The sequence below is a fragment of the Micromonas commoda genome, chromosome 2 (assembly GCF_000090985.2).
Source record: "Micromonas commoda chromosome 2, complete sequence".
NCBI classification, from domain to species: Eukaryota; Viridiplantae; Chlorophyta; class Mamiellophyceae; order Mamiellales; family Mamiellaceae; genus Micromonas; species Micromonas commoda.
Genome location: NC_013039.1, coordinates 104 through 27,829, shown reverse-complemented (window position 1 = coordinate 27,829; position 27,726 = coordinate 104). Strand labels below are relative to the sequence as shown.

General features: G+C 61.4%; 15 protein-coding genes across 15 annotated transcripts; 6 read left to right on the top strand and 9 right to left on the bottom strand.

The window, feature by feature from the left end:
* Positions 1-43: 43 nt before the first annotated feature.
* On the bottom strand, positions 44-766 carry MICPUN_56558 (nicotinamidase/pyrazinamidase domain-containing protein; the record flags this gene model as incomplete). Its single annotated transcript, XM_002499337.1, has 1 exon — positions 44-766. One exon carries the CDS (start codon positions 764-766, stop codon positions 44-46), a length of 723 nt encoding a protein of 240 aa, XP_002499382.1.
* A 167-nt stretch (positions 767-933) lies between these two features.
* Positions 934-2,453, top strand: MICPUN_56559 (hypothetical protein; the record flags this gene model as incomplete). Its single annotated transcript, XM_002499803.1, has 2 exons — positions 934-2,268; positions 2,328-2,453. 2 exons carry the CDS (start codon positions 934-936, stop codon positions 2,451-2,453), a joined length of 1,461 nt encoding a protein of 486 aa, XP_002499849.1.
* Positions 2,454-2,652: 199 nt separating this feature from the next.
* On the bottom strand, positions 2,653-4,467 carry MICPUN_96274 (predicted protein; the record flags this gene model as incomplete). Its single annotated transcript, XM_002499336.1, has 1 exon — positions 2,653-4,467. The coding sequence occupies one exon, from the start codon at positions 4,465-4,467 to the stop codon at positions 2,653-2,655; it is 1,815 nt and encodes a 604-aa protein (XP_002499381.1).
* Positions 4,468-5,531: 1,064 nt separating this feature from the next.
* Positions 5,532-7,739, top strand: MICPUN_99212 (predicted protein; the record flags this gene model as incomplete). Its single annotated transcript, XM_002499802.1, has 1 exon — positions 5,532-7,739. One exon carries the CDS (start codon positions 5,532-5,534, stop codon positions 7,737-7,739), a length of 2,208 nt encoding a protein of 735 aa, XP_002499848.1.
* A 59-nt stretch (positions 7,740-7,798) lies between these two features.
* MICPUN_79223 (predicted protein) lies at positions 7,799-9,242 on the bottom strand (the record flags this gene model as incomplete). The annotated part of the gene is made up of 2 exons (XM_002499335.1): positions 7,799-9,005; positions 9,124-9,242. The coding sequence occupies 2 exons, from the start codon at positions 9,240-9,242 to the stop codon at positions 7,799-7,801; spliced, it is 1,326 nt and encodes a 441-aa protein (XP_002499380.1).
* Positions 9,243-9,451: 209 nt separating this feature from the next.
* On the top strand, positions 9,452-10,054 carry MICPUN_56563 (predicted protein; the record flags this gene model as incomplete). Its single annotated transcript, XM_002499801.1, has 2 exons — positions 9,452-9,644; positions 9,786-10,054. 2 exons carry the CDS (start codon positions 9,452-9,454, stop codon positions 10,052-10,054), a joined length of 462 nt encoding a protein of 153 aa, XP_002499847.1.
* Positions 10,042-10,849, bottom strand: MICPUN_107842 (splicing factor PWI domain-containing protein). Its single transcript, XM_002499334.1, has one exon. It carries the CDS (start codon positions 10,831-10,833, stop codon positions 10,129-10,131), a length of 705 nt encoding a protein of 234 aa, XP_002499379.1. The 5' UTR covers positions 10,834-10,849; the 3' UTR covers positions 10,042-10,128.
* Positions 10,850-11,200: 351 nt separating this feature from the next.
* On the top strand, positions 11,201-11,995 carry MICPUN_56565 (predicted protein; the record flags this gene model as incomplete). The annotated part of the gene is made up of 2 exons (XM_002499800.1): positions 11,201-11,239; positions 11,417-11,995. 2 exons carry the CDS (start codon positions 11,201-11,203, stop codon positions 11,993-11,995), a joined length of 618 nt encoding a protein of 205 aa, XP_002499846.1.
* Positions 11,996-12,054: 59 nt separating this feature from the next.
* On the bottom strand, positions 12,055-13,062 carry MICPUN_56566 (predicted protein; the record flags this gene model as incomplete). Its single annotated transcript, XM_002499333.1, has 1 exon — positions 12,055-13,062. One exon carries the CDS (start codon positions 13,060-13,062, stop codon positions 12,055-12,057), a length of 1,008 nt encoding a protein of 335 aa, XP_002499378.1.
* Positions 13,063-13,233: 171 nt separating this feature from the next.
* Positions 13,234-14,766, bottom strand: MICPUN_90161 (predicted protein). The gene is made up of 2 exons (XM_002499332.1): positions 14,448-14,766; positions 13,234-14,337 (listed from the first exon to the last, which is right to left on the bottom strand). Exons 1-2 carry the CDS (start codon positions 14,546-14,548, stop codon positions 13,380-13,382), a joined length of 1,059 nt encoding a protein of 352 aa, XP_002499377.1. The 5' UTR covers positions 14,549-14,766; the 3' UTR covers positions 13,234-13,379.
* A 212-nt stretch (positions 14,767-14,978) lies between these two features.
* POK (Vps52/Sac2 family protein) lies at positions 14,979-17,342 on the bottom strand (the record flags this gene model as incomplete). Its single annotated transcript, XM_002499331.1, has 1 exon — positions 14,979-17,342. The coding sequence occupies one exon, from the start codon at positions 17,340-17,342 to the stop codon at positions 14,979-14,981; it is 2,364 nt and encodes a 787-aa protein (XP_002499376.1).
* Positions 17,343-17,623: 281 nt separating this feature from the next.
* On the top strand, positions 17,624-18,782 carry CMV1A (CMV 1a interacting protein 1). The gene has a single exon (XM_002499799.1). It carries the CDS (start codon positions 17,664-17,666, stop codon positions 18,744-18,746), a length of 1,083 nt encoding a protein of 360 aa, XP_002499845.1. The 5' UTR covers positions 17,624-17,663; the 3' UTR covers positions 18,747-18,782.
* Positions 18,783-18,834: 52 nt separating this feature from the next.
* MICPUN_56570 (mitochondrial carrier family) lies at positions 18,835-20,832 on the bottom strand (the record flags this gene model as incomplete). Its single annotated transcript, XM_002499330.1, has 1 exon — positions 18,835-20,832. The coding sequence occupies one exon, from the start codon at positions 20,830-20,832 to the stop codon at positions 18,835-18,837; it is 1,998 nt and encodes a 665-aa protein (XP_002499375.1).
* Positions 20,833-21,318: 486 nt separating this feature from the next.
* Positions 21,319-26,164, top strand: A2M (alpha-2 macroglobulin family-like protein; the record flags this gene model as incomplete). The annotated part of the gene is made up of 1 exon (XM_002499798.1): positions 21,319-26,164. The coding sequence occupies one exon, from the start codon at positions 21,319-21,321 to the stop codon at positions 26,101-26,103; it is 4,785 nt and encodes a 1,594-aa protein (XP_002499844.1). The 3' UTR covers positions 26,104-26,164.
* Positions 26,136-27,368, bottom strand: LPQC (depolymerase; the record flags this gene model as incomplete). The annotated part of the gene is made up of 1 exon (XM_002499329.1): positions 26,136-27,368. The coding sequence occupies one exon, from the start codon at positions 27,366-27,368 to the stop codon at positions 26,136-26,138; it is 1,233 nt and encodes a 410-aa protein (XP_002499374.1).
* Between the last annotated feature and the right edge of the window lie 358 nt (positions 27,369-27,726).

The window sequence follows — 27,726 nt, the reverse complement described above, 5'->3', positions numbered from 1 at the left end:
GATGGTTGACGGGCAGATCTGTGAAAAATTCAGTCTTGTCAGATTACAGTCCGGCCAACGCCGCTACCAGGCTACCGGAGTCCGCTACCTTCACCCCAGCCTCCTTCATCCCCTCATCCGCAGCCTCCACGGTCCCGGGCAAACCCACGCTCCTCGTCGCGTCCTTCACGACCACCACCTCGTCGAACCCGCACTTGACCTTGGCGTCCACCGCGGTGAACCTGACGCAAAAGTCGTACGCCAGCCCGCACACAAACACCCTCCTGACTCCGATGTCCTTGAGGTATCCCTCGAGCCCCGTCGGGGTGGTCTGATCGTTCTCGAAGAATGCGCTGTACGAGTCGATATCCTTCCTGAAACCCTTGCGCACGACGCGGACGCGGTCCGGGATGGACAGGTCGGCGTGGAACGACGAACCCGACGTGCCCTGGATGCAGTGGTCTGGCCACAGGGTCTGGTCGCCGTAGGGCATCCGGGTCGAATCGTACGGGCTCTTACCCTCGTGCGACGACGCGAAGGAGAGATGCCCAGGGCAGTGCCAGTCCTGCGAGAACACCACGACGTCGAATCGGTCCATCAGGGCGTTGCACACGGGCACCACCTCGTGTCCCCCGGCAACCTCCAGTGCCCCGCCCGGGATAAAATCGTTCTGGACGTCGATGACCAGCAGGGCATCGCCGGGAACGGGCTTGAATCCAGGGTCGAGAGATGTGGAGGGAGCAGCACCCTCGCGAGGCTCGATTCCGCTCTCCGAGAGTGTGAGCATCTCGTCGAGTGCGGGGCGCGCCGCGATCTGGAGAGGCGGCAAATTTGGGGTAACAACCCGTTCTTGGATGCTGGATCTCGCGTTTTTTTAGTGGACGGTCGGCAATTTGAACGTTGGAGTGACAGGTACCGTTCCCGTCCCCCACTTTCGGACGCGCGAGCGCACCGATGGTGCCCACGGAGGATGCCCCGGACGTTGCGCCGTGTCCCTTCGATCGAGATGTCCGGGCTGACAGGATAAACTTCCCGGACGTCCGCGACGTGCTCCCGTTGGAGGATGAACTCGGCGAAGAATTCGACGCCGACAAGGAGAACGAGAACCCGTGCCGGACGGAGAAGAAGCCGCCCGGTCGATTCTCCTCGCCCGAGACCTGGCCCACGGTCCGCGGGCGCCGCCTCGCCCTCGCGGCGCTGGATGTAGAGGAGGTTCGGGCGAGAGACCTCGCGGAGTCAGCGGTGGAGGTGCTCGCCAACACCTTCCCGGTGGACATCCTCACCCCTTCGAGCCGATTCCGCCTCGAGCTTCAGACGCGTCAGGGCCCGGACGAGGCGGATGAGCGGGAGTGCCAGAGGTACTTCGATGAGAAAGCCGAGAGCGGGGGCAGAGATCCGGTCCTGTCCACGCCGATGTCAATCATAGAGGGCGAGGGAGGCAGCCCCGGACCGTTCTCGTTGGAGCCGTCGCCCCTCGGCGCACAGTCGGCGTCCAAGAAAGTGGACCCGCCGTGCTCCCCCCTTTCCGTGCACAACTCGTCGTTCGAGTCCGTTAAGAATGGCCTCTACGAGCTGTTCTGCAAGAGTGCGGACGCGGATGATGATGAGCAGGAGGGAGAGCCGCCGTCCCCGGGACTGAACCCGTGGATGACCGACGAGGAGGATGCCGCCGGAGATGACGCAGACGCGGTGTCCTTTGCGGGGATATCACCAATTACGGGTCCTTCGCCCATTTGCGTCGGTGACCGAGCCGCCCCGGAGGACATCGAGGACGACGTAATCACGCCGCCACACATCGCTCGGGTCATGTTCGGCGCCGAGGCCATGACCGACGCACCGCCGCCTCGAGCACATCGCCGTGCCGTCAAGACAAGGTCAAGGATTGGCGGCGGCAGCGGCGACGACAATGAAGAGGTCACCACGGAGGACCTCTCGGGTCTTCGTCTGAGACTCGCGGAGCTGGACGTGAAGGATGACGAGGAGCTCCAGGAAAATTCCGTACCCGTTGAGCCGGCAACGCCCCCCGTGGTGGAGGTTGTACCGTCCTTCCTGCCGCAGCTGGCTCGGCGTCGCGAAGGTGGAAGTGACGCCGACGTGAGTGACACTGAGGATGACACCTTCAGGAGCATGTCAACCTCGGATGCAGCGGATGCGTCCTCATCGATCGACACACCGGTTATTTTAGGTCCGCGAGGTATCCCTTTGATGGGGCACGCGTCCGGTGGGAAGGTGCGCGGGCGACGAGGGGGGTCATCAGGGGTGACCTCTCGGCAAAGGTCAAAGACAAAAGTGAGGCAACCACACTGGGGTCTACTGACCACGACACCTCGCGCGTCATCTTCCGCCAGCGACGAGTCATCAAACCACCTCCTCGGCGACTCGGCAGAGCATGTCGAGCACGCGCCTCCTTCCAGCGTGCTTTCGCGGAAGTATCGGGTGGGTTTGGACACGGCAAAGAAAATTTCATTCCTTGACGACTCTGCGGAACGGGTCAGGAGAGTGGACCTGCCAAACGTCAAGAAGGAAAGCCCGATCCTCAAATTGATAGCAAAGTACAAGGATCCGGCAACGAAAGAGACGGAGGAAGACCCGCTCGCGTTCGCCAAGGAGCTCAAAAAACTCCTCGCTTCCATGTGATGAATTAGCTACCTCTACTAGATTTATGCTCAGAAATCATCTCGTCGCGCCCTCCAGCTGCGCCAGTCGCTCCTGAAGCCGACGAATCTCCGCCGCCATGTCTCCTCTCGTCGCCCTCTCCAGATCGATGGAGGTCGATTCGTCACTCGTCACGGCGCCGACGGACTCCTCGACAAGTTCATCCGACTCCAGAACGGGCGACGACAACAGAGAAGATGGAGCGCGTTTGTGCCGGTGTGGCGACCTTTTCGGCGAGCCTGATCCCACGACCGCGTCCGTCGCCGCGTCGACAGCATCAGCGATGGCAGCTAGCTCAGCCTCAGGAAGCGACATCGACCGTTTGATCGACAACCTATCAAGTGCCGCTGACACCGCAGCAGACTCCGCCGCCGAGCTCACTTCAGCGCGGGAGGAAGAAAGGACCGCCGCAGCACCCGCAGCAGCCGCGGCAGCAACAGCTGCGCCCATTTGGGTTCTGTCGTGGCCCTGTGATCTGAAGTGCACTTGCGTTGTTGGAAGCTCACCTTTACGCAAATTCACCCTCGGCCACAACCTGAGAATCTCGTCCGCGGACGGTCTCTCCTTTGGATCGACCGCCAGTAGCCGTTCAGCTAAACGCGCGTGCTTGGGGAATTTCGCAACCATCTCCTGAGGCATGTTCAGTCCCTTTGCATCAGCGATGAGGTGAAGCCGCTCCGATTCCGTAGCCTCTTGCCCGAGCGCCGTGAACATCTCCACAAGCACCACCCCGAGACTGTACATGTCGACGGCTGATGTGTACAAACCAGTGCCCCGCCTCTGCTCGGGGGCGCAGTAGCTGGCTGTACCGACACCAACAGAGAACACGTTGTCAACGGGCACTCCCTTTGCGCCATCTTCGCCGTCCAAAGACACCTGGACCACCGTTGCGCCACCCTTCTTCTTCCTTTCCGATGATTTCTTCTCCGCGCTGAAGTCATAAAACACGGCCAGTCCGAAATCCATGAGTTTCACCGTGGGCTCCAGTTCGCTCGTGCCGCGATGGACCAAAATGTTTGCTGGTTTTACATCCCTGTGGATGATTCCGTGGGCATGAACGTACCTGAGCGCCTCGGTGACGCAGCGAAAGATGTGAGACGCGGTGCCAACCTGAACCTCGCCTCGAGGTCGAACTCTGATCCAATCCCTGAGGGTGGAGCTGGGACAGAGCTCCATGGCGATGTGCAGGGTATACGGCCACCGCAACGTTCCCGCCGCAGCCGCCGGCGTCCACACTTCGGAGTAGCCAATCCCGGTCTTCTCATCCTTACCACCTCCAGCAAGAAGACGCGCCGAGCCGCCGGTGATCGACCCAGACTCCGAATAGTCCGAGGTCTCTTCCGAGAATTCGTCCGAGTAATCCGAGTCGGACCCTCCGTCATCGGCAACTATGAACGAGTCCTGCCTCGCGAGTGCTCCCGGGGAGAGCGAGGCCTTGGTCGCACCCGCACCCACGCGATGACCTTTCCTATTCGTCGTGGCGCCAACCGCCGCAAGCTTCGACCACCTCGGCTCGATCCACGCTGTGTGGTACTTGACGACGTTCGGGTTGTCCATGAGCGCCAAAGCCCTCGCCTCCCGCAGCAACTCCTCGTGCAGGCCCTCGAGCGCGTCGTTCTTGGCCCAGGGCGGCACCGCAGACTTGAAGTGAACTTTCTTCACCGCCACCGCGCGATTGTCCAGGCGACCAACCGCACTGACCACGCTGCCGAAACCCCCTTTGCCCAGGCATCTCACCTCGTGGTAATGAGCCTGGTACGGCGACATGAGTCGCACTAGACCCTGAGGGAGGCCCTTTCCCCCAGACGATGCAATGAGTCTCGCCACAGCCATGGTAGCTGCCGCGCCGGGGTCAGAACCAAAAGGGTTCTTACTGCTGGCGCCGCTCTTGCCGTTGGCGAATGCTGCCGCCGGGGCGATTTCGCCGCTGTCACCAGTGTTCGCGGTCGTGTTGCCGTCGACGCGCGGGATCTGGATCTCATCTCCGTCGGCAGCACCAGATCCGCCCAGATCGACGACAGACGCAACCTTCAACAGGGACTTCCTTCCGATGATGCCGTTGAACCTAGCGAAGGCGTCATCTTCGGATATATCGCCGCCTTCTTCGTGTTCCCCGAATGTCACGAAGTACGCGTCCTCATTCACCGGCTCGCCATCATCGTTTACCTCCTGGAATCGCGACATCCGTCACTCGGACGTCTTTCCCCCGGCGCACTACGAGGAACTTTCCGCGCAAGGGTGCCGTCGTCACGCTCGGCGCCGCGCCCAACCCCGATACCTCGAGCGCCTCTTTCCAGGATCGCGCGCTCGAAGCTTCGACTGGAGGGTCACACACGTCTCGGTAACGGTTCGCTGCCACACCTCACGGCCCCTTCCCGCCCTGCGCGGCTCGCAACGGCCCGCCATCTTGCCATGCGGTTGACGAGGACCGCAGAATCTTGGCGGAGATCCAAATCCTGGGCCGGCGGGGCCGTGGAAGACTCACGAAGAAGCCTAATTGCAAGATGGGTACCCGCGGCAAACAGTCACATGTGCGACCCAAACCTATCAGCAAACAATAAACAGTAATCACGTATGGACAAATGGTTACAACGGTCAATACCGGCAGCGCGGGGGAATCAACTTGGAACAAACGTGACGGAGGAGTTTTCGTGAGATCTGGGCTGCTGGGGCGGACCCCTCGAGGCCCGGTCCGCACTTGGCTGACGCACGCACGTGTCGATTGTCCCGTCCCTCCAGGGCGGGCGAGGACTTACTCGGCGCGCGCGGCTTCGAGCGCACGGACGAAACCCGCCGTAGAGGGCCTGCGGTTAGCCGCCGACGTTTCGCGGCCCGCCACTTTTTTGGGCACACGCCTTTAGCAGAAGATCTCGGTCGGGGGATAGCTCGCTCGCACCATGAACCAGGCGGCCCGCCAGAACGAGAAGAATGAGAAGGAGTTGCGCGCAATGCTCAAGGAGGAGGGCAATAAGCGGTGCATGACGTGCACGCAGCGCATGCCCAACAACTGCGTCTTCCCCTTCGGAACCTTCGTGTGCAACGCGTGCAGCGGGGTCCACCGCGAGTACCAGTTCCGAATCAAGTCCGTGGCCAACTCCACGTTCAAGCCGGAGGAGATGGAGGTGATGCGGCAGGGGGGTAACGATGCCGCACGCGCCAGGTGGCTCGCCCGCTGGTTCGGCACCGAAGACGAGCACAACTTGCCCCTGCCAACAAACACCAACCAAACAGCACTGCGAAAGTTCATCAAGTTGGTCTTCGTGGAGGAGAAGTTCAAGGCACAGGGTGCGCAGGCGGGGATTCCCCAGCAGCGACCCCCGCAGCAGCAGCAGCCTCAGCAGATGGGCGGTATGTTCGCCGGGATCCAAATTCCGCAGAGGCCCCCGCAGGTGCAGGCGCCCGCCGCGCCGGCTAACGATCCGTTTGGGCTCGGAGGTTTTGACTCGCCGGCGGCGGCGGCGGCGCCTCAGCCGCCGCCCCAGCAGGCGGCTTCGGATCCCTTCGGGTTGATGGGAGCCGCGGCGGCGCCCGCACCGGCGCCCGCGGCGGGTGGTTGGGACGCTTTTGGGTCCGCACCGGCACCGGCATCGGCCCCCGCGTCTGCTCCCGGTCTCGGAGCGTTCTCCATGCCTCCACCTCCCGGAGGTCTGGCTGCTCCACCGGCGGCGGGAGGTCTGGCTGCTCCACCCGCGGCGGTACCTGCGCCCGCGCAACCGGCTCCGGCGCCGTCCGATCCCTTCGGGATGATGGGCGGCCCCGCTCAAGCCCCGGCACCTGCGCCGGCGGCGTTCTCGATGCCAGCTCCGCCCGCGGCGGCACCCGCGCCGGCTCCAGTGGCTGGTGGATGGGACGCGTTCGGCTCTGGCGCTCCCGCTCCCGCTCCCGCTCCCGCTCCCGCTCCCGCTCCCGCTCCCGCTCCCGCTCCCGCTGCCGGTGGATGGGATGCATTCGGAACGGGAGCGCCTGCGGCTGTCCCCGCTCCAGCACCCTCCGCGCAAGGTGGCATGTTCGGTGGCATGTCAGTCCCTTCTGCCGCCCCTGCAGAGGCTGTCCCTGCGCAGCCTCCAGTGGAATCAAAGCCCGCAACTCGCAAGATGATCGAAGATGATCTCTTCAGCGACGGGGGCATGGGCACCCCAGGCGTCATGGGTGGACTGGGCGGCACGGCTTCCAACGGCATGACGAGCGGCATAGGCGGTATGCCCCAGCAGCAGATGGGAGGCTTGGGATCAACGCCTTATGCGGGAGGCATGCATCAGCCCAACGGCATGCAGGGCGGCATGGGCATGCCCCAACAACATCATATGGGGAGTATGGGCGGCATGGGCATGCCTCAACAGCATCATATGGGGAGTATGGGCGGTATGGGGGGCATGGGGATGCCTCCTCAGCAGCAGCAGCAAAGAGCACCTCAGCAGCAGATGGGCGGAATGGGTGGCATGATGGGAGGCATGCCCCAACAACAGCAGATGGGAGGGATGCCTCAGCAGCCCCAAATGGGCGGCATGGGTGGCACGATGGGAGGAATCCCTCAGCAGCCCCAAATGGGCGGCATGGGCGGCATGGGCGGCATGGGCGGCATGGGAATGGCTCAAATGGGTGGCATGGGCGGCATGGGAATGGGAGGCATGTCCGCCCCCGCTGTCGGCGTTTCAGATCCCTTTGGCGCCTCTGTGAGTGCCGCGCCCGAGGCCCCAGACCCCTTCGCTTCCCTCGGTGGATCGATTGGAATATCGGCACCCAAGCCCAAGCCTAAGCCCGCGTCCGCTCCCGCGCCTCAGCCAATGAACGGCCAGATGAACGGGATGATGGGCGGTGTGGGAGGCATGCCTCCGCAGCAGCAGCAAATGGGCGGCATCATGGGAGGGATGCCTCAGCAGCCCCAAATGGGTGGCATGATGGGGGGCGCACCTCAAATGGGAGGGATGCCCCAGCAGCAGCAGATGGGCGGGATGGGCATGTTTGGGGGATCAGGCATGGGTGGAGGCATGATGGCACCTCAGCAGCAACAGCAGCCGAATATGTTTGCAGGAATGTCTGCTCCGGCTCCCGCGGCACAACAGAAGTCTGCTTACGATGCCAGCAATCCGTTTGCTAGCATGTAAAGTGAAGATCTCTCCGCATATAATACCTTCGTAGTGAAGAATGTGATGATGATTTCATATTACGGTACCTTGAGCGTGCGCTCGAAGTTCTCGATCGACTTGAAGAGCTCTGAGAAGTTCCCCTTGCCGAACCCGCCGCATCCAGCCGCCTGCTCCATCTTTTTCTCCTTGGCTTCCTCGCCACCCACCTCCCGCATGCAGCCGATCCTCTGGATAATTTCGATGAACACCGTCGGCCTGTCTCCCACCGGCTTCGTGAATACCTGGATCAACACGCCCTGGTCGTCCTTGTCCACTAGAAGGCCCAGCTCCTCCACCTCCTTGAACTGTTCCGGAGACAGTGCGTTAGCGCCCACTCTCTTTGGCAGTTCCCGGTAGTACCCCTCCGACGCCGGCTTCTGAAACTCGAAACCACCGCGAAAACCGCCATGCGCGCGCATCTTTCGAACAGTATCGAAGATGTTGTCCGTCTTAAGAGCCAGGTGCTGCAGACCGGGACCCTTGTTCTGCTCAAGGTAGGTCTGGATCTGGCTCTTTCGCTTTGTCCCAAACGTTGGCTCGTTCACTGGGAGCAGGACGTACTCGCTGTTGTTCGCCAGCACCATCGAGTTGAGGCCACTGTCCACGGTACCGACGTCCTCCGCGGTGAACTCCGCAAATTCGTGCATCCCCGTGAAGTTCGAGATGTAATCGACAGTCTCCAGCAGGTCGTGCACGTTACCCACCGCGTGGTCCAGTCGACGCAAGCCGTAGCACAGCGGCTCGGAACCCGCCGGCTCGATCGGGACGGGCTCGTATCGCGGAAGGCAAAAGGGACCGCGCGACACGACGCTCTCGCTGACGAAGCGCATGACCACGTCACCGTACAGCTCCACCTCGGAGATTCCCTCCGCGGGTTTCGTCCCGTCCCCGGCGTCGTACGCCGCGTTCCTCGCGCCGTGTTTCAAAGATGCGCGATGGGCCTCCTCCGCGTCGTCCACAACCACACCGACAGCCTTGACCGCCAGGCCGTGCTTCGTGATGAAGCGAGTCATGTTCTCCCCGTCGTAACAGCTGTGCGGCATGTTCGCCCTTCTCTTGTCGATGTCCTCGGCGGTCTGCTCCTCGCCTCCGCCGTACGGGGCGCTGAACACGAACACGAGATCGTTCGACCGAAGGACGTAGGAGGCGTACACCGAGTTGCCCGTGGTCATGTCGCTTTTGGCGACCACCTGCATACCCAGCGCAACCGCGAACCTAGACGCGGTGGTGATCGCATCGTGGCACCTGAGGGAGACGTCAGTTCGGTCAGCACACGGGCGGGTCAGTCGGTGTCGAGGCGGCCCATTCCAACGCGTGACGTGGCCATCACGAGAGGATAAAGCGTGAACGGCGGTGAACGCACCAGAACTCCACGTGATGGAAGCGATGCAGGGGAAAGCGGTCGGAATTTGGATTATGCCTCTGGAAGTTCTTCGCGCCGACCAGCTTGTGACGTTTAGGGGGCTCGGAGTTCTCCGCCATCGCCGCCCAGGTCACGCGTCGGTGGGTGCGCGCGTGCCGGTTTGGAGAAAAAGCCTCCAAAATTTTGTCTTCTGTAGCAGGCGGCGGCGACAATCGACCCGAAAACGAGAGCGACCGGGTCACTCTCGCGGACACGACGTGGGACCAGAGTCGCACGCGGCTTCGCTCGTGAGTCTCACAGGACACCCGGTACTGACATTCAGGGCGAAATGGGCGAGGTGAAGCTTCCCGAGGACGTCAAGGAGCAGCTGGAGAAGTTCGAGGCGGCGGTGCAGGAGATGGAGGAGGGGCTCACGCCGCTGCTGTCGGCGGACCGCAAGGAGATGGAGGCGGCGCTCAATCCACTGGAGCGCGCCAGGGTTCACATCGCGCTAGCCAACGCAGTCAGCACGCTCTATGCGAGTGAGTAAAGCAGCCCAGAGAACCGAACCCGTGTTCTCGCGCCACCCTCCCCGCCCGGGCGAAATTCCCCCGAAAATCCCGCCTCCCGGCCGAACATTCACCAACTCACCTCGCCTCTGCACGTTTCCCTTCGAATCACAGTGTACATCAAGACGGTGGGCATGGATCCCGCCGATCACGGCATCTCGCGTGAGTTGGAGAGGGTGGACCTATACAAGGGGAAGGTGGACAAGGCGCTGAAGCTGGGGGGTCCAAACACCAAGCTTGACGTGCCCGCTGCGGAGCGCATGATCAACGCCGCTCAGGGTGGAAAGAAGAAGCGGGAGGCCAACAAGGACGAGGCCGAGGATCTGATCGAGGAAGCGTTGGAGACCAAGAAGAAGGGGGACAAAAAGAAGAAGAAGAAATGAGCGTCCTCCCCGGGGTGCACGCGGCGCGCGCTGAACTCGAGAACATGTACAACAGACGACGATTCCTCACTAGGTCACTTGTACCTCTCGTAGCGATCCTGACGCTTGGCCGGACTCCTCGAGCGGCTGCGGCTGCGGCTGCGGCTCCTTGATCGCTTCCTTCGATCCCTGCTCCTGGACCGGCTCCTGGACCGGTCCCTGTAGTCCCTGTCCCTGCTCCTGGACCGGTCCCTCCTCCTGTCCCTGTCCCTGTCCCTGTCCCTGTCCCTGTCCCTTCGCCTGTCGTCGTCGTCCCACCTGGACCTCCTCTCCTCCTTCTTCACCCTCCCCTCCACCGCCCGCTGTCGCTTCTTGAGCTCCTCCGCGATCTCCTTCTGGCGCTTCAGCTCGGCCGCCTTCTCGTCGATGAACTTCTGCGGTATGCCACTCGCGTTCTGCGTCGCCGAGACCAGCAGTTCCCAGAGCTCCACCATGAAGGCGTCGGTGTTGACGTCGAGAAAGGTCAGGAGCTGCGAGTGGATGGCCGCGCCGCTACTGTGAACCTGGTCCATTTCCAGAAAGTTGAATATCATCGCGACGAGCACCTCGTCCTCCACGCCGAGGAGCTCCGTGACGCGGTCCGTGATCCACGGTTTCATCACATCGAACTTGACCAGTCGCAGATCCACCCGGCGGTCGAGCTCGGGGGGGTACTTGGCAGTCTTGGACTTCTTCTTGACGCCGACCGCTGAGACAGCGCGGCTGAAGGGCTGCCTGACTATCCTGTTACTCGACGACATCGCGACCAAGGCGTCACGCGCTTCGGAGTGTGGACCGGAATTGCCAATTCTGCAGTAATTTGACCGCCGGCAAAAATTCGATCGATAGTGTAGGCTGCCAGTCTGCGGCGGCCGGATTCCACCTGCACAGTGCCTACCGCGCCCCAGCCCTCAAAGCAAGGCGCACGACCCTGGTACCGCCGCGATCCGATCGAGAGTACTCAACCGCTTCTGAGGCGAGGCGTCGATCGAATCCGGATACAGCTTCGGCGCCCTGCACGCGAGGGAGTCGTAAGAGCGGGGAAGTCTCGCGAAAGGCGCTTCCAAGGAGAGCGCGCTCGCTGGATAAGGAAGGTTCCGGGCCTGCGCCAACACGACCGCTTCAGCCATGGACACCATGGGTCAGGTCATGAGAGCTGCGGTCGGGGTGAGTGACCAGATATACCCTGCCGATATCTTCGTCGTCGATCGCGTGCCGGAGCCGGCCGTCATGGAACCTCTCCCGTCGTAGATGCCCGCCCACAACCCTAAACCCTGTCGCCCGGGGTGGCCAAACCCAATCGCGGCGAGTCCGTCGCTGACATCCTCCTTCTTTTTCTTACAGGTTGGTTTCTGGATCAACGCGGTGAATATGGCCAAGGAATTCAAGCCCCACATCTTCAAGCACGACTGCGATGTGTGCCACCGCACCGGTATCCTGACGTGCCAGAAGTGCAACGGCATCGGCCACAGACAACGCACCGTCTTCAAGAAGTTCGACGCCACGAAGATCACGCTGGATGACGAGAAGGACGACAACGGGTACCACAAGTGCACCTTCTGCAAGGGAAGCGGCGTGGAGGACTGCAAAAATTGCGCCGCGAAGGGCTGGATCTACCTGCCCTTGATCAACGTGCGCAAGTTTCAGCCTCACCCGATGTTCGAGAACTATCACTGGAACAGGAAGAGGCAGATCGCCCCGCAAAGGCAATACGAGCTCAAGTTCCAGAAGAATGTGTTCACCGAAATGCTAGATGCGGGCGACGCGGAGTCAAAGAGACTGCAGGAGGAGGCGGAGAGCAGGGCGCGCGCGGAGAGGAGAGCACGCAAGGCGGCCAAGGCGGAAAAAGCGAAGAAGGGCAAGAAGGACAAGAAGGACAAGGACGGGAAGGACAAGAAGAAAAAGAAGAAGGCTGCCGCGTGAGGAGTCAACCGCCCTGTCATATACATGAGATACTTTCAATCACACACTCGCTCACACCCTCACGGGTTGAACCCGGCCAAAATGAGTAAGATGAAGCTCACGAAAGCGGTGAGAAAGGCGTAGTTGATCGCGTCTGGCACGTCGCTCTCTTCCTCAACCGTCCTCCTCGTCCCGGACCCCGCCGTTTTGGGGGAACTACCGGGCGCCTTGGCACCCCGGGGTTGAGCCTTTTGCGGCACGCGCGGGTCGTCCTGCGGGAGTTCCTCCGGCGTCCACGCCTTGGCGCGCTCCGGGTCCCTGTCCCGCTCCAAGAGCAGCGTGACGGGTCCGTCTGCGACGAGCCCCGACGTCAGCGCCGACGTGGTCTTTGTCCACGACTGACCATCGGCTCCGAAGAGCACCACCGCGCGTTTACTCCCTGAGAGATCTCCCAGGAGCTGTGCCCTGGGTCCGAACGATACGGTGGACGCGGTGAACGCCCTCAACACGTCGCCCCTGCTGGCCGCCTGCGCGCCAGCCGGAGACAGGGACGCCACGGCAGCCGCTCGACCCGCGCGAGAACCGGCCACAAAGTCCGCCACCCTCACCCTGCCCTCGGTGTCCGGCTCGAATACGATCCCCAAGGGTCGCTCCATCGTCACCTCCACGATGTCGGACTCTCCGTTGGACAGGGTCTTTGGCAGGAAGAACGTGCGCTTGACGCGCTTGTCGACCAGGCCAACCTCCACTTTCACACGCTCCCCGATGTCCGTCTCCCTGACCGCGTCGTAGTAGTACCCCCTCGCATAGTACACCACCTTGCCCCGCGAATCCGTCTCCCACTCCCCGCTAGTCGAAGGATCGGGCTCCGGGTCGTAAGACACCCAACCGTCCTGCTCCAGCGCCTCGTCCTGCGACTTGGACACGGATCCACCTCCGCCGAGGAAACTCCACCCATCGTCCTCATCCGTGGACCCAGCGCGTGCCCGATGCCGGTTGCCGCGGATAGGGACGCGTCGGATCCAGTTGCGATGAACGAGACGTCGGTTAGGAACGCCGATCCGAAACGCAGAGGACGACGCCGACATCATGTCTCCTCGCCGCTCGCGCGACTCGAGTGTGACTGGACAAACAAGATTGCGCGGCAAAGACGTGGCAGCGTTTGGCAACAGCGTTTGGGCAGCTCTTTGCCAAGTTGGGTTCTCGCCGCCGCACACACATGTGAAGACAGCGGCGATGGCAACGGGCAGGCAGTGTCATCAACCAGTGTTTAACTTATGTTACAATCAACACCGTAGGCTAGAAGCTCTCGCGTTCTAAACTTGGAGCCCCTAGCTCTTGAAGGGCACGGCACGCCATAATACTGGACGCCGTCGCCGATGTGTGTGTACATGACAGAGATGCCTCACGCGGCAAATCCTCCGGAGACGGGCGCGCGAGATGGCGCCATCTTGGTCCGCCTGTGCTTGCTCCTCGGCGAGGGCGGGGGCATGATCGCCTCCTCGATGGCCCTCTTGTTGCCCACTTTGCCCTCGATCCTCGCGAGCCCGGCTGCGACCGCCGTGGGCTGCGGGGACTTTTTGCTTATCTCCTCCTGCGCCGCGAGCCTCGCCGGCGGGAGCTTGACCGCGTCGAACCCACTCTTCTCCCCCGACGACGTGTCCGGCGCCTCATGGCTCCCACCCCCTTCCTGGTTCGTCGGCGAGTTGCTCCCGTCCCTGACGCTCGGCATGGATCCGACGTGCGTGAGCTGCGACGCGCTGCTTCGGTTGCTTCGGTTGCTTCTGTACAGCTTGCCGGACCTCCTCGACGCGGCTGGCGCGTCGGTGCCAGATCCGGACCCGGAGCCCCCGTTGCTCCCGTCGCTGTCGTCCTTTTGCACGGAGTTGGCCAGGTTTTGCTGCTGCTTCTTCTCGTCCGCGATCATGGAGAGCAGCTCCTTGCGGGTCATGCGCTGAAGTTTTTCAATTTCGTGCGCGTACTCGGAGATGTCCAGGTTGGTGACGATGACGCCACCCTCCGTGGACGCCTTGTGGATCGCGGCGCGATCGTACGCGCGCGCGGCGAGCTCCTCCGTTGCGAAGAACCCCAGGTGAAGCTGCTTGCCGCCCACGTTGATCTGTCCGTGCCACTTGCCCGTCTGCTTCAGCAGAGAGACACCCCTGTACTGGGAGGTTTGGGTACCGTGTCTCCTGGCTTTGGCCCGCAGGGTGGCCACCAGCTCGCTGACGGACACCTTCTGAAGCGCTTCCATCTCCTTGGCGTAATCGGTTATGGGGTAATTCGTGGCCGCCACCGGGCCTGCCTTGTTGATCGCGGCCCTGTCGAACGCGCGAGCCGCCTCCTCCTCCGTGTCGTGGTCCCTGCTCGCGCGGAAGGAGGGAGGTCAGCGAACAATTCAATTCAAGATGGCACGGTTCGTTGTTAGAAATTGACGATGCTGTCGGGGGCGAAGGGTAGGGTCGCGACTCACCCGAGGCTCGTCGTCTTGCCTCCAGCGGAAATTTGAGCGCGCCACTTCTTCGTCGGGCGGAACAGCGTCACGCCGCGGAATTTGCTGCTCTTTGGCGGCATCGCGCTCGTCGTGCAGACCCGATCGCGTTCGCCAGGATCGTACGAGTAACAGTCCGGGCCGCCCTCAAAGAGGACGGAGGTTCCAAATTCGTGGAAATGGAGCGGGGACCCCAAGGATGTCCCCGCGAGTCACCAGCGCGTTTCTCGTCAAACAAACCGGAACAGAACGTCGCGTGTGCGTCTGTTCTCCAGTGCGACTGGCCGAGACGAGGTGTCGCGTGCCGAGAGCTGAGCGGGGTGCGCCGAACGGGGCGGTCTCCCGTTGGGAAAAAAGCAAAAAGTGCACCGCGTTGAACTTTTTCAGATATTTCTCAGAGATGACGTGGCTTCGACGCGGATTGAATGGCGGGAGTCTGGGTCTATTCTTGAGTTGACGAGATTAGTTTGGTGTTGCTTCAACCTCGACGAGCTCATGCCCGACTCTAAGCTGTCAGTTGATTCTCGACTGCGAGTGACGCTTGATCTCGTACATGAACGCGGGGTTTGTGACCGCATCCTTGCAAAGCGCCGCGCCGTCCGGTCCCATCTGCGCCAGGACGCCATCCGGCCCCGTGAACCTGGTGTAATACACCAGCAGCTGCGAGAGCGTCCGCTGCAGCACATCCATCCCCCGCTGCAGGTTGCCGAAGTTCTTGATAACCTCGGCGTGAATCCGCTCGATGGCTCCCTTCCAACGATCGGCAAAGTCGCGCATCAACTGCGTAGCCTGCTGAAGCGACGGCGCTTGTCCTTCCTCGCCCTCGGCCCCCTTCTGCAAAGCCTCCGCGCTCTTTATGAACTCGATGAGCGGCCCGAAGTGGTCGGCGAGTTCCTCCTCGACGAAGGCATCGGACTGCGCCGCGAGCTGTTCATCAAAGAACTTGAACGTTTCGTTACTGAACGTCTGCCCGCCGCCGTTCTCGTCGTACTTGAGGAAGATCGGTCTAGCCTCCCTGACAACCGCGCAGATTGTGTCAAAGTTGTTAAACAAGAACACCGTACCGCGCTTCTTCCCTGGAAACATCTTGGCCACCTTCTGCAGTAGCGCGTGCACCGCGAACCTCAAGCGCTCCAAGTTGCTCTCTAGCTGCCCGTCGCCTATGAACCCGTCGGATTCCCCGTTGGCCATCGAGCCCCCGCCGCCGAGCGCAATCATGGAAGCGGCAAACTCTGCGTACCTTCTTGCCACGTAGTGCGCCCTGACATCATCCTTGAACATGGCGTTGACGTTTGCGGCCAAAACCGACTGCAGGTGCGCATCGAACACCTCCTTGAACTTTGGCCAGAGTGTCATGTTGACCCCGTCCAGGTAATGGTCCAAGCACGGCACTCTCCGCCTGGACATCACCACCCGGTGCTCCCTGTTAATTAAAATCATAAGCAGCAGCCCGATGGCATCAAAGTTGCCGCCGAACACGTTACTCGCGCCACCATGCGCCAGACCCAGCTGCAGGTTTTCTTCCATCGTCGCGATAGTCGGCGCGAACACGTCGTTGAAGATGGTTCGGTCCTGCTGCCAAAACTCGACGCAGAACAGGTACTCAAACGTCGCCGTGTCCATCACAAGCTTGTGGCTGCTCCTGAACAATGCCTCGTGCGGCACCTTCAGGCCCTGTGACTGCACCTGGTGGACGATCAGCGGCGGCGTGGTCTCCAGGTTTCCGAGCACCGCCGCCCTGGAGCCGAGCGAGAACACCGAGGAGCGGTTCTTTAACGCCGCCGCGCTCTTCGCACCACCAAACTGTGCAAAGAAACTTCCGGCACCGCCGCTCGCCGCGTTCTCCTCAGCACCCAAAAGGTCGGTCCTGCTCGCGATATCCTGCTGAAGGCTCCGCAGCGAGGACACGTAGCCGTGTATGGCCTGACGCAGCACCTTGGACATCGTATCCACGTAGCAGGCGCGAACCTCTGTCAGAATTGCCGGAGCGTGGTTCGCCAAAAACGTCACCAAGTACTTGTACGGCATGATGGAGTTCTGCTGCAGTATCTGCACGTTCGTCTTTGGCTTGCGCAGGCTGTAAAACCGAGCCATCAAAAACTCCCTCGACTTTGCGCACGCCGTCGCTTTGAGTCGCTCCAGCTCCGGCACGACATCCTCCGCCGCCTTTGACGCCCTCGCGCTCGGGTTGGCCTCGACAGATTTCAACCTCCGATCGAGGTCGGCGAGGGCGGAGAGGTATCGCTCAGACACGTCCTCCTCGGCGATGGCGCGAACCAGGTCCGGCGGCAGGGTTATCGAATCTACGAACGCGCTCAGCCCCCGCTCGGCAGCCTTCCTGTTCCTCAGCTTGATCCCCATGGACTGGCTCTGGTCCTGCAGGCTTCGAATCTCGGTGCTGATCTTCCCGAGCTCCGTCTTGAACCCGCTCAACAGGGACTCCATGTCTCCCAAGATGCCGTCGCAACTCTGAATCTGCGCGTGCAGCTCTAGCATGTTGTCTGACTCCGCCACGTAGTCCTTGATGGACTCCATCTCAACCGACTGCAGCTTGTCCTCGACAGCCTTCGCCCTTTGCTTGAGATCCGTCGCGTCGCTGTTCTCCATCACCGACCGAACCACGTCGTGGTCCGCGTACTTGACCAGATCGAGGTCCAGTCCACCTTCCTCCAGCGCCGCGAACACGTCGTTGTCCCTCTCGGAGGTTATGTCCAGCGGACCCAGGTTAAGCTCGCGCTCCACGGACACGTCGTCCTCGCCGGTGTGAACTCCATTCGAGGATCGATGGCCGGCGTCGGCCCCCGCCTTCTTATCGTCCAAAGGGCCCACCTCGCCGAGGAGCTCCGCGAGCGCAGCCTCGTGGTCCTTGTCTGCCATCCTGAACCCCGGAACGGCGCTATCTCGCGCTCGCCGACGCAACCCTTCCCCGCGCCACCGGCTCTGAATGAATTCCTTCGTTGTTGGCTTTCGAAGTGCCTTCTCGGCGCCTGGCCGGTTTCGGTCCGGTTTTTCTTGAGTCGTGAACCGTTCGGCTGAGCCGCTGAGAAGCTCGTGGCGCTCGCACGTGATTGGTCGAGATCCGATCTGAGAACTTCCGTCTCCACTTGTCGAGGAGATATCGCGGGCGTGCTCCGGGCATTGCGCGACGCGCGAGGACGCCCGAGTACATCCTCGCGACAAGTGACGATGACCGCGGTAATGTCTTTCGCCACATCGACGAGGGCGACGCTCGGTGCTGACGTCGCCGCGTCTCGTCGAAGCGGCCGACGCGTCGCCCGCCGTTCGTTGATTGGAGGAGCCTCCGGGACTACTGGCACCGCCGATGACAAGGTCAAGCCCGACTGGGCCGGCGACGACCTCCTGTCCAAGGTGGTGGACGCGGCCATCTCCAACAAAGTTCTGTACGAGGGGATCATGAAGCCCATGGCCAGGCGCACGCTGATCAACACCGCGGAGAAGAACGGCGTGGCGTGGAGGGACATCGCCGAGGAGCTGGGCAACGAGCCCGCGGTGAAGCAGGCGTTTGACGAGATCGAGAACAAGAGTGTGGAGTACCCGGAGTACTATCTCCAGCCCTTCCACGCGTACGCAGAGGGTAACCTGTGCTGGCAGGCGGCTGTCGAGGCTGAACCTGCGACGTACTCCATGGCCCTGAGGGTATGGCCGAAGGATCGCATCACCGCAGACGCGGCGCAGAAGAGGTTGAGGGACTCGTACACAGGTGCGCTCAGGGCGCACGTAGACGAATACTACGGTAAGGAGCCCGATACGATCGTGGACGTCGGTTGCTCGGTGGGTATCAGCACCAGGTACATCTCGGACGCGTTCCCGAACTCCAAGATGGTCGGGCTCGACCTCTCCCCGTACATGCTCGCGGTGGCGAAGCACAGGGACGAGGGTGAGCCGGGGAGCGAGCGCAGGACTTGGGTACACGGAAAAGGGGAGGACACGAAGATGGCGGACAACTCCGTCGACATCGTGTCCCTGGCTTTCGTGATCCACGAGTGCCCGGAGTACGCGACGAGGGCGCTGATGACGGAGGCGGCGAGGATCCTCAAGCCCGGCGGCGTTTTCGTGATGACCGACAACAACCCAAAGTCTCCGGTGATCCAGAACCTGCCACCGGCGCTGTTCACGCTGATGAAGTCCACTGAGCCTCACTCCAACGAATACTACACGATAGATATCGAGGGGATGCTGAGGGAGTGCGGATTCGAGCACGTTCACACCGAAAACACCGACCCGAGGCACCGCACTGTGCTCGGTAGCCTCAAGAAGTAGAGTCATTTTTTGCAATGTAAACCAACTCATCGATACAAGTTACTCATCAATATGCCTATGTAATCTACACTCGCGAGCGAGCGAGCAATCATTCAAAGATGTCCAGGTCCTCGTCCGCCTCTACGTCCACGTAGTTGGATTGATCGAGCCGCCGTTTGACCATCTCGTACACAACAAACGAGATACCAGCCTGCGGGATCATCTTGGTGGACGCCGGAAGCCAGCCGTTGAACAACCCTTTGTACCCATCCTTGGCGATCGTGTACCGCATCACGCTCACTAAGTTCTGCTTGCCCACCAATCCGGGCACCAAAGTTCCGGTCTGCAGCTTGACCGTGGCGCTGTAGAGTGGAAACGAGATGGTGGAGGCCAAAAAACCTGAAATGAATCCAATTCCGAGCGTTGGAAGAGGACCCGCGCTGTCCACGCGAGCGAATTTCCTGTACTGCGCGCTCAGGATGTCGTAGCAACCGAAAGATATACCGGCATACGGTACCACGCCCACCATCGCCGCGCCCCAGCCGCTGTATAGACCGCGGATCCCCTCTTTCTTCGCAATCTCCACCATCGCCTGTGCGATGTTTGTCGCTCCCGTCTTTGACATGTTCATGGTCACTCGGGTTGAAACCACCTCCAGCGGATACAGGATGCTGTCTGAGGTCATACCCGCCAGTGAACCCGCGAGCAGACGCTCCAAGTTTGTCGGTTCGCGGTCGTTGCCTGTGAGCAGACCCTTGTACGCTGCGTAAGCGAAAAAATCAATTGCCTTGCCCGGTGCGCTGCTGATGCAGTTGGACATGTTGCCCTTGAACAAACCGCCGACACCCTCCGTGCGCGCGATGTGCGACATCGTACTCCACATTTCGCGGGCTGACATGCGACTCGCACCCCCTTCCCCGGCGATGGATCGAACCGCAACGACGTTGAGTGGCGAAGAGACCGTCTTGGAAGCGATGCCCGCAATGCCTCCAGCCAGCAAGTGTCCCCACGGTTTACCATCCTTGCGCCTATCCGGGATGGGCAGGCGCCTGGTACCGATGTCCAGGCCGACCTTCATGTAGTACGGGGACACCGTCTGCAACTGATTCTCTGGGATTAGGATCATCAGGTCCCTGAAATCGTTGGCGTTCAGCACCTGCTCGTCCTCCACGTACTGAAGCATCTTCTCTATGCCTTTGCGCCGGATCTTCTTTCGCGAATTGTATCGACCCGCGCGGATCTCCATGTTGCCGAGGTTTTTCTTCAGACGTGACCCGCGAATCCTACCCTTAGCGTCCGGGTTGAGGGACTCGTACGCGTTTTGAAGCGAAATCTCTTTGGATCGCACGAACGCCGCGAACTCCTCGAACGTCATCTTGCCGTCACCCGACTGGTCCCCTTCGTCCACAAAGTCGTGCACGAACGCCTTAGGCATCCTCAGAGAGTGCGCGAAATTGTTGAGGTCGTCCTGGCTAATGTACCCGTTCCCGACCGAGTCTATCCGGGTGAACAGCTCCCGCAGGCGATTCTCACGCTCCTGCCACGGCTTGCCCCGGCCGCGGCGCTGGCAAGTGGCCTTCATCCTTTGCTTGATTTGTTCCCACTGGTCCTGCGGCACAGCCCCCTTGTCGGGTCCGCACACCACGAACCAGTTCTCGACGAACCCGTCCGGTCCTGCGTTCATGATGGCATTCATTACGTTGATGCCCATTGAGCTGAAAGCGCCGCCCATGTCCGCCATGAGGTTGGGGCGGTCCCACGTAATCAAGTTCACCTTGGTTAACCCAGTCTCGGGGTCATCCGTCACGGTGACCACCGTCTCTCCGATGATGCCCTGCTGCGAGTCGGGTTCCCCGGGTGGGGATTCCGATGTGGCTCCGTCACTACTTGGCCAAGTAGGAGAACCGATCCCGTTCATGGTCATGGACGCGAACGCCGCTCGGGTGGGCCTGCAGCTCCCGCTGAGACGAAACGCGCCCTTCGGCAGGGGACTCCCGCAGGATGACCCGTCCCCGTCTCCGGAACAGGCATCTCGCGGGCTCGTTCGCACGCGGAACCATCTACTTGAGGTACCTCCTTGATTTGAGCCTCCCCAGGCCGACGCCATCGCCGATGCGGCCCGGCGCGCGGCTTCCATGGGGGCCTTGTTACCCAAAACGCGTGGAGAAGTCGGCGGTCACTGCAAAAATTGCGCCTGCTTGTTGAATTTTCGCCGCCTGCAACGCTTGGACACGTCAGGAGGGTTCGATCAGAGGTCGCCCATCTGCGCGCGCAGAAGGCGCGATATCAAGGACTCACAAAGACTGGCGCCCTTCGGCGTCGGCGCGTTGAGCTGCGCCGTGTGCACCGGAATGCAGCTCGCTCTCCCGAACACCCGAATAAAACAGTTCAAAGGTTCTTTTCGCCCCAGAGCGCAGATCCCGTCTGACCCTGCCAGCCTGCCTGCTGCCAGCGGGACGCCTGGCAGCCTTGCGGTGATTGGTCAGGCCAGCCACGAAAAGGCAAAATAGGCATTCTCGAGGCGACCACAACGTGGGGCGCTCCTGCAAGGCGGGTTCTGGTGATAATCCCAGCCGTCAACATGCGAGGAACGATGACAGGTTCATGGAAGACGCTTGTGGTCGTGTTTGCGACGGCGATATTCGCACTCGCGCCCGCGGTCGGCGCGGTTCAGCCGCTCGTCCTGGCTCCCGCGAAAATAACTGTCGGGGCGACGGTGGGTCTCCTCGTGAATGGCGCGGCCACGGCCGGGGGATTGAAAGCCGACCTGATGGACTCGGCGGATAAAGTTATCGCATCGGTGACCGCGCCGCCGGGCTCCGGCGACGCGCAGACGGTGCAGCTGGCCGTGCCATCCAGCGCTCCGCCCGGGTCGGCTCGCATCAAGATCTACAAAACGTCAGCCCCGGCGACGGCCTTCGCGACACACGCGGTGACGCTGATAAAGGCCGAGAACATGGACGTATCCGCCCTCATCATCGAGACGGACAAGCCCGTGTACAAACCTGGTCAGACGGTCCAGGTGCGGGTGTTGTCGCTCACGTCAAAAGGGCTCAAGCCCAGGTCCGCCAAGGTGACGCTGACGGTGAAGGACCCGAGCGATTTCATCGTGTTTCGTCGCGAGCTCGACGCCGACGCGAGCGGGGTGGTGACGGCGAGGATGCCCACCAGCGTCGAGCCGCCGCTGGGAAAATATACAGTCGAGGCCAGCGCGACGGACGGGGACGGAGATGGGACCGTCTCGGGATATGGGTCATTCACCCTGGACCGATACGTGCTTCCGTCCTTTCATGTCGAGATCAACCCCGACTCAACCGCGGTGTTCCGAGGGCAGGCGAAGATTGAGGGAGAGGTCAAAGCGAAGTATACGTACGGCGAGGACATGTCGGGCACGTATGACGTTACGGTATGGCAGCGCGAGGGCGCGAATATCGGATTTGGCGATGCCATCATGGCGATGCCGGAGCCCGATGGACGCGAACGTCCGTCTGGCACCGAGTACCGTCTCATTGCTGAGAAGAAATCGCAGCCCATCGTAGACGGTTCCGCGAGGTTCTCTTTGGACGTTTCCGCCGCGAATATCAACTTTGGCTGGGGTTGGGGCTCAAACGCGCCGGAGCTCGTCGTCGAGGCCACAGTGAGGGATGCCGCGACTGGCCGTGTGCAGAATGGGAGCATCGCAGTCGCGCCCAAGTACAACGCGTATGACCTGAACTTGATTTCCTCCTCTGGGATGAGCAACGCGATCAAGCCGGGTCTGCCCATAGAGCTCACGCTCGAGGCGTCAACACACGACGGAAAGCCGTTCGAGTCCACGTTTCCGATGAAGGTGACCACGTACAAGATGGACTGGAGCGACAAGTCCACAGTCGTTTACCAGGTGACGACGAAGCAGGCGAGCGATGGCAAGAGAGCTGTGGGAAAGTTTACTGTGAACGTGCCCGCGCAGGACCCGCGTTGCTGTTGGGAGAATGATTTAACCTCATACCGTTCGGAGTCGTGCTGCATTACGTCGGTCGAGGTGAGCAACGACGCCATGGCAACCTCGTCAAAGTCGATGGCTGCGTCGGTGGTCTCGTTTGACACGGTATCATCCGCTGACAGCCTTGTCCCGACGGTGTCGTGGTCCGGTCGAGTCGCCTCCACAACCTCGTTCGGCGACTACGTCACTACATCTGGCGTGCCTTCCGACCCCGTCTCGGTCGGCCAGAGTGTCAAATTTCGCATCGCGTCGACGTTCACACCGAGCTCGAGTAAGTTTACTTGGGCGGTTCTCTCCGAGTCCAAGGGCGTGGTCGCGACAGGATTGGCGGCTCAGAATACCGACGTGCTGTTCCAGGTGACAGAGTCTATGAAACCCAGTTCGGTCCTACTGGTGTATTCACCTTGGGATGGAACGGACACAGAAGATACCAACGTCGTGGCCTGCGCTAAGAGCTTTGAGGTATCACCAGCAAGCGCACATGCGTTTCCGCAGAATCTCACTGTGTCGCTGAGTTCAGCGGAGGTTCGTCCAGGCGCGAAAGTGACCTTAGAGACGCGTGCGACGGCGGTAGGGTCGAAGGTGTACGTGCTCGCGTACGATACGGCTGTGGCGATACAGGCGGGAGGAATATCGAGCGCGCTCACGAAGGATCGCGTCATTGCCGCAACTTCACCGACAAAATCTGCCGCCGCCGTTTTTGGTGGTGGCTCCTCTTGTTATCCCCCAGCCGACATCGATTCGAACACGATCGCCATGGTGACGAAAATGAAAACGTCAAAGTGCACCGCGACAGGAGGAGGGATGATGCCCCGCGGCGGAGATGTCATGTTTGCGATGGAGGAGGCCATGGCTATGGACGCGCCAGCAGTGATGTCTGGCGTATCGTCAAAGGCTGGCAACAAAGGGGATGGCCTGACTGCTGTTACACGTGTGCGCTCTTTCTTCCCGGAAACATGGGTTTGGGTCGACGTTGACACAGATGCGGGAACGGGACTTGCTACCCTGCCTGATTTGGTGGCCCCGGACAGCATGACGACCTGGCAATTTGCGGCGTTTTCGACACACCCGACGGATGGGCTCGCTGTTGCGGACGAGTCCGCCGCTTCTTCGCAGCTCAAGGTGTTCAAGCCCTTCTTCGTCTCTCCCAACCTTCCGTATTCCGCGATAAGGGGTGAGGATCTTGTTGTGCGCGTCGGGGTGTTCAACTATCTAGAGAGAGCGCTCGACGTGACCGTGGAGATTGCGTCCAGCCCCGACTTTGATGTGGTATCCAGCGGCGGGCCTAACTCTGTCGTCTCAGTCGCCGCGAAGGCCACAGGAACCGCCGCATTTACCATCCGTCCTAAGAAACTTGGTGATGTTGACGTCCAAATCTCAGGCCGAACGTCTGCGGATGTGGGCCACGCGGATGCGGTGAAGCGCTCGGTGAGGATCGAGCCCGAGGGCTTTCCGCGCGAGGCCACGGCTAACGCCGTGGTCAACCGACCTTCGGGCGGCGCCGTGGAAAGTGTCACCCTGTCATCTCTGCTCCCCTCCGCAGGGGTGGTGGAGGGCAGCGTGCGGTCTACGTTTGCCGTGGTAGGGGACCTCATGGGTCCTTCGGTGAACGGTCTGGACCGGCTGGTTCAGGTTCCATATGGGTGCGGCGAGCAGAACATGATCACCATGGCGCCAAACGTTGCTGCCATCTCGTACCTCAACGCAGCCCGCAGGCTCACATCCGAATTGAAGCAGCGCGCAGAGGACAACATCGCCATGGGTTACCAGCGCGAACTCCAGTACAGGCACTCCAACGGAGCGTTCTCGGCGTTTGGAGAAGGTTCCGGCTCGGACGGTTCGCTCTGGCTCACCGCGTTCGTGGTTCGTGTGTTTTCACAAGCTGCTGAGGTGGGAAACCTCGCAACGGACCCATCGGTTCTCTCCTCCGCGGCTGAGTTTATCGCGTCGAAGCAAAGCAGCGATGGTTCATTCAAGGATCCGAGCCCGCCGGTGCACTCGGAGATGTCTGGCGGGGCAGGCGAGGGCCCTGGTCTCGCCGCTTACTGCCTGTTGGCGATGGTCGAAGCTGGTCGATCAGCCGGGAACGTCGATCAGACCATCTCTTTCTTGGAGGGGTCCATTGATTCCGGTTTCGGTGGTTCGTCATACGTCGCCGCTATCTCCGCGCACGCCTTGACACGGGCGTGCGCCAAAATTGGGAAAGGGTGCGATCTCGCCACGCGTGCGAGGGCCAAGTTGCTTGAAATGGCCACGGCGGATACTGACGGCACAAAACACTGGGGTTCATCCGGCGCGGTGGTCTCTTCTCCTGTTGCAGATGCTCGTGTCATTCCCTACGGCGCCGAGACTAGTACTGAGGTGGAAGCGACTGCGTATGCCGTGCTCGCTCTGGTGGGTGCTGGCGACACCTCGGGCGCCTATTCCGGTGCGAGATGGCTGCTCATGAGGAGAAACGCGAGAGGCGGTTTCCAGTCGACGCAGGACACCGTGGTTGCGCTCGAGGCGCTCGGAGCGTACGCCGCTGCGACGTTCTCAGATGTCGCCTCCCTTTCGGTGACACCCGCGACAGTTGGGAATTTTTCGCCTGGGACTATCACCATCGACGAGTCATCCTTCGATCTCATGCAGCGCTTCGACGCGCACGGCGCGACAGAGGTGCTCGCCACTGTTGAGGGAAGCGGCGTCGCGTTGATGCAGCTGGAAGTCACTTACAACCTCGAGACTGACCCGAACCCTCCTGAATTCGAGCTCGTCGTACGTGCCAAGGCAACAGCGGTCACTGAGGCTGCGACGCGAAGAAGGCGACGGGGGAGGAGCCTGCTCGGCAACCTGTTTGGATCAAACGATGGGGGCGGCGGCGGTGGCGGCGAGGCAGAAACAGTCAGCGCCGACGACGCGAGGGCTACTGAGGTGAATGCGTGCGTGAAGAGAATAAGGCCCGGCGTCCCTCTCGGCATGGTACTCCTCGATGTCGGACTCTTCACAGGGTTTGCGCCGGACGAAGACTCGTTGGCTGATATACGCGTTGAGGGCAAGGGTTATGTCAACAGAGTCGACGCCGACGACCGAAAAGTTGTCTTCTACCTGGAGAACACGGATTCGTCGGAGGCATGCGTGATATTCCAGGCCACGAAAATGCACGATGTGAAGAACCTTCAAGCCGCCACTTCGACCGTGCAGGCTTACTATCACCCCGAAAGGAAGGGCACCGCAGTGACGGATTCGGGTGACATCGAAGACATCAGCACATCGCCTCGGAGGGGCGGTTTGTTTTTAATCGACGGACGCTCCCCGCTCGAGGTCGTCACGTCGGATGGTAAAGTCAGCGAGAAGGCGCGCGTAGGTTTTTTCACGTCGCTGCTTGCGTCGATCCTCTTTTGGGGCTTGGGTTGAGCGCGTGCAGCGGAGAGACGTACGCAGCTAGACTATTGAAATGAGTGTTCCTCACTGAATGAAAGAAAAAACACCGCCGCCGTCGCGAGCGCGGCGACGCCCGCCGGCACCCTCGACCCGGCACTGGTCACGGGAGCCCGCTCCACCGGGACTGTCACCTCAGCGATCGCGGCGTTCGCGCCCGGTCGCGTGGAGGCCGCCACGAAGTCCCACGTCGCCGCGGCCATGGCGTCATCCTCCGTGTGGCCCGCGTCGAACACGACGTACCGAGCCGTGGGGGCGTCGCAGCCGGCGCCGCGTTGGATGTTCCCGACTCGCGGTGACGTGACGTTCGTGGATGCGACGTTCGCATCCCCCGCATCGCACCCGTTCCACGTCCGCCATGTCACGAAGGCGCTCGGTGAGAACCAGGCGTCCGAGGATCCGCCCGTCATGAACGCGGCGGTGGGCTTGATCGAAAACCTCGCCTTTTGCGCGTTCAAGTCGGCTCCGGCGCCGATCAGGTCGCCGCCGTGACACCCGAACCCCGCCGTCAGGTCCGACCTCTCCATCGCGAACCTGTGCGCCATCATACATCCCATGCTGAACCCCGTGAGGTACACCCGCGTCGCGTCAACGGGCGGCGAGCTGCCGTCCATCGGGCGAGCGGCCTCGAAAGCGATGAGTGCCGTGAGGAAGGTGATGTCATCCGTGTCGCGGATGTTCTTGCCACCGCTCGCCGCCCTGACGCCCTCACAATCCGAGCCGCACGTCCCCCACTCGTTCGCGTAGCCCGCGGGCCACGCCACCGCAAACAGTTTTGCGTCCGCCAACGCTTTGAAGCCGGACCACCGCGCGCGGTGCGACGCGCAACCGCCTCCGCCGTGCATGTCGACCACGAGCGGAATTCGGCCCGTCTGCGACGTCGGCGGTCTATACGTCCACCAACACCGCGTCGCGTCGTTCGGCGGACCTTTCACGCACGTGCGCGTCACGGTGGGGAAAGCGTCGAAGCCCGCGTCGTTGCCGTCACCGGGGCACACGGTCGCGGCATCCTCCTTACCGCCGTCCTCCTTCTCGTCTCCCTTGGAAGATGGACTCGGGCTCTCGCCCTTCGAACCGTCGTCAGCCTTGGAACCGGACTCGGAGCAGGTGTACTGGCTCTTGACGCCGTTCTCGTGCCAGAACCCGTCGGACTCGCACGTCCACGCGGACTTGTCCTTGTCGCACGTGGCAGGCGCGACGAGAAGCGCGAGCGCGAGCACGGCGAGCGAGACAAGACGCATCGACGAATGAAATAACGTTATGCATCTTGTTGTGGTCCGGACGAGCCTGTGTGGGAATGACAAGTTTCATATCGCAGCGCGCGCGGCCTGGGGACTCCGGATATTCCCAGGGTTTGTTGAGGGTATGCTATAGGGTTCAGGATTCATAAACCCTAATGATTTAGGGTTTAGGGTTTAGGGTTTAGGGTTTAGGGTTTAGGGTTTAGGGTTTAGGGTTTAGGGTTTAGGGTTTAGGGTTTAGGGTTTAGGGTTTAGGGTTTAGGGTTTAGGGTTTAGGGTTTAGGGTTTAGGGTTTAGGGTTTAGGGTTTAGGGTTTAGGGTTTAGGGTTTAGGGTTTAGGGTTTAGGGTTTAGGGTTT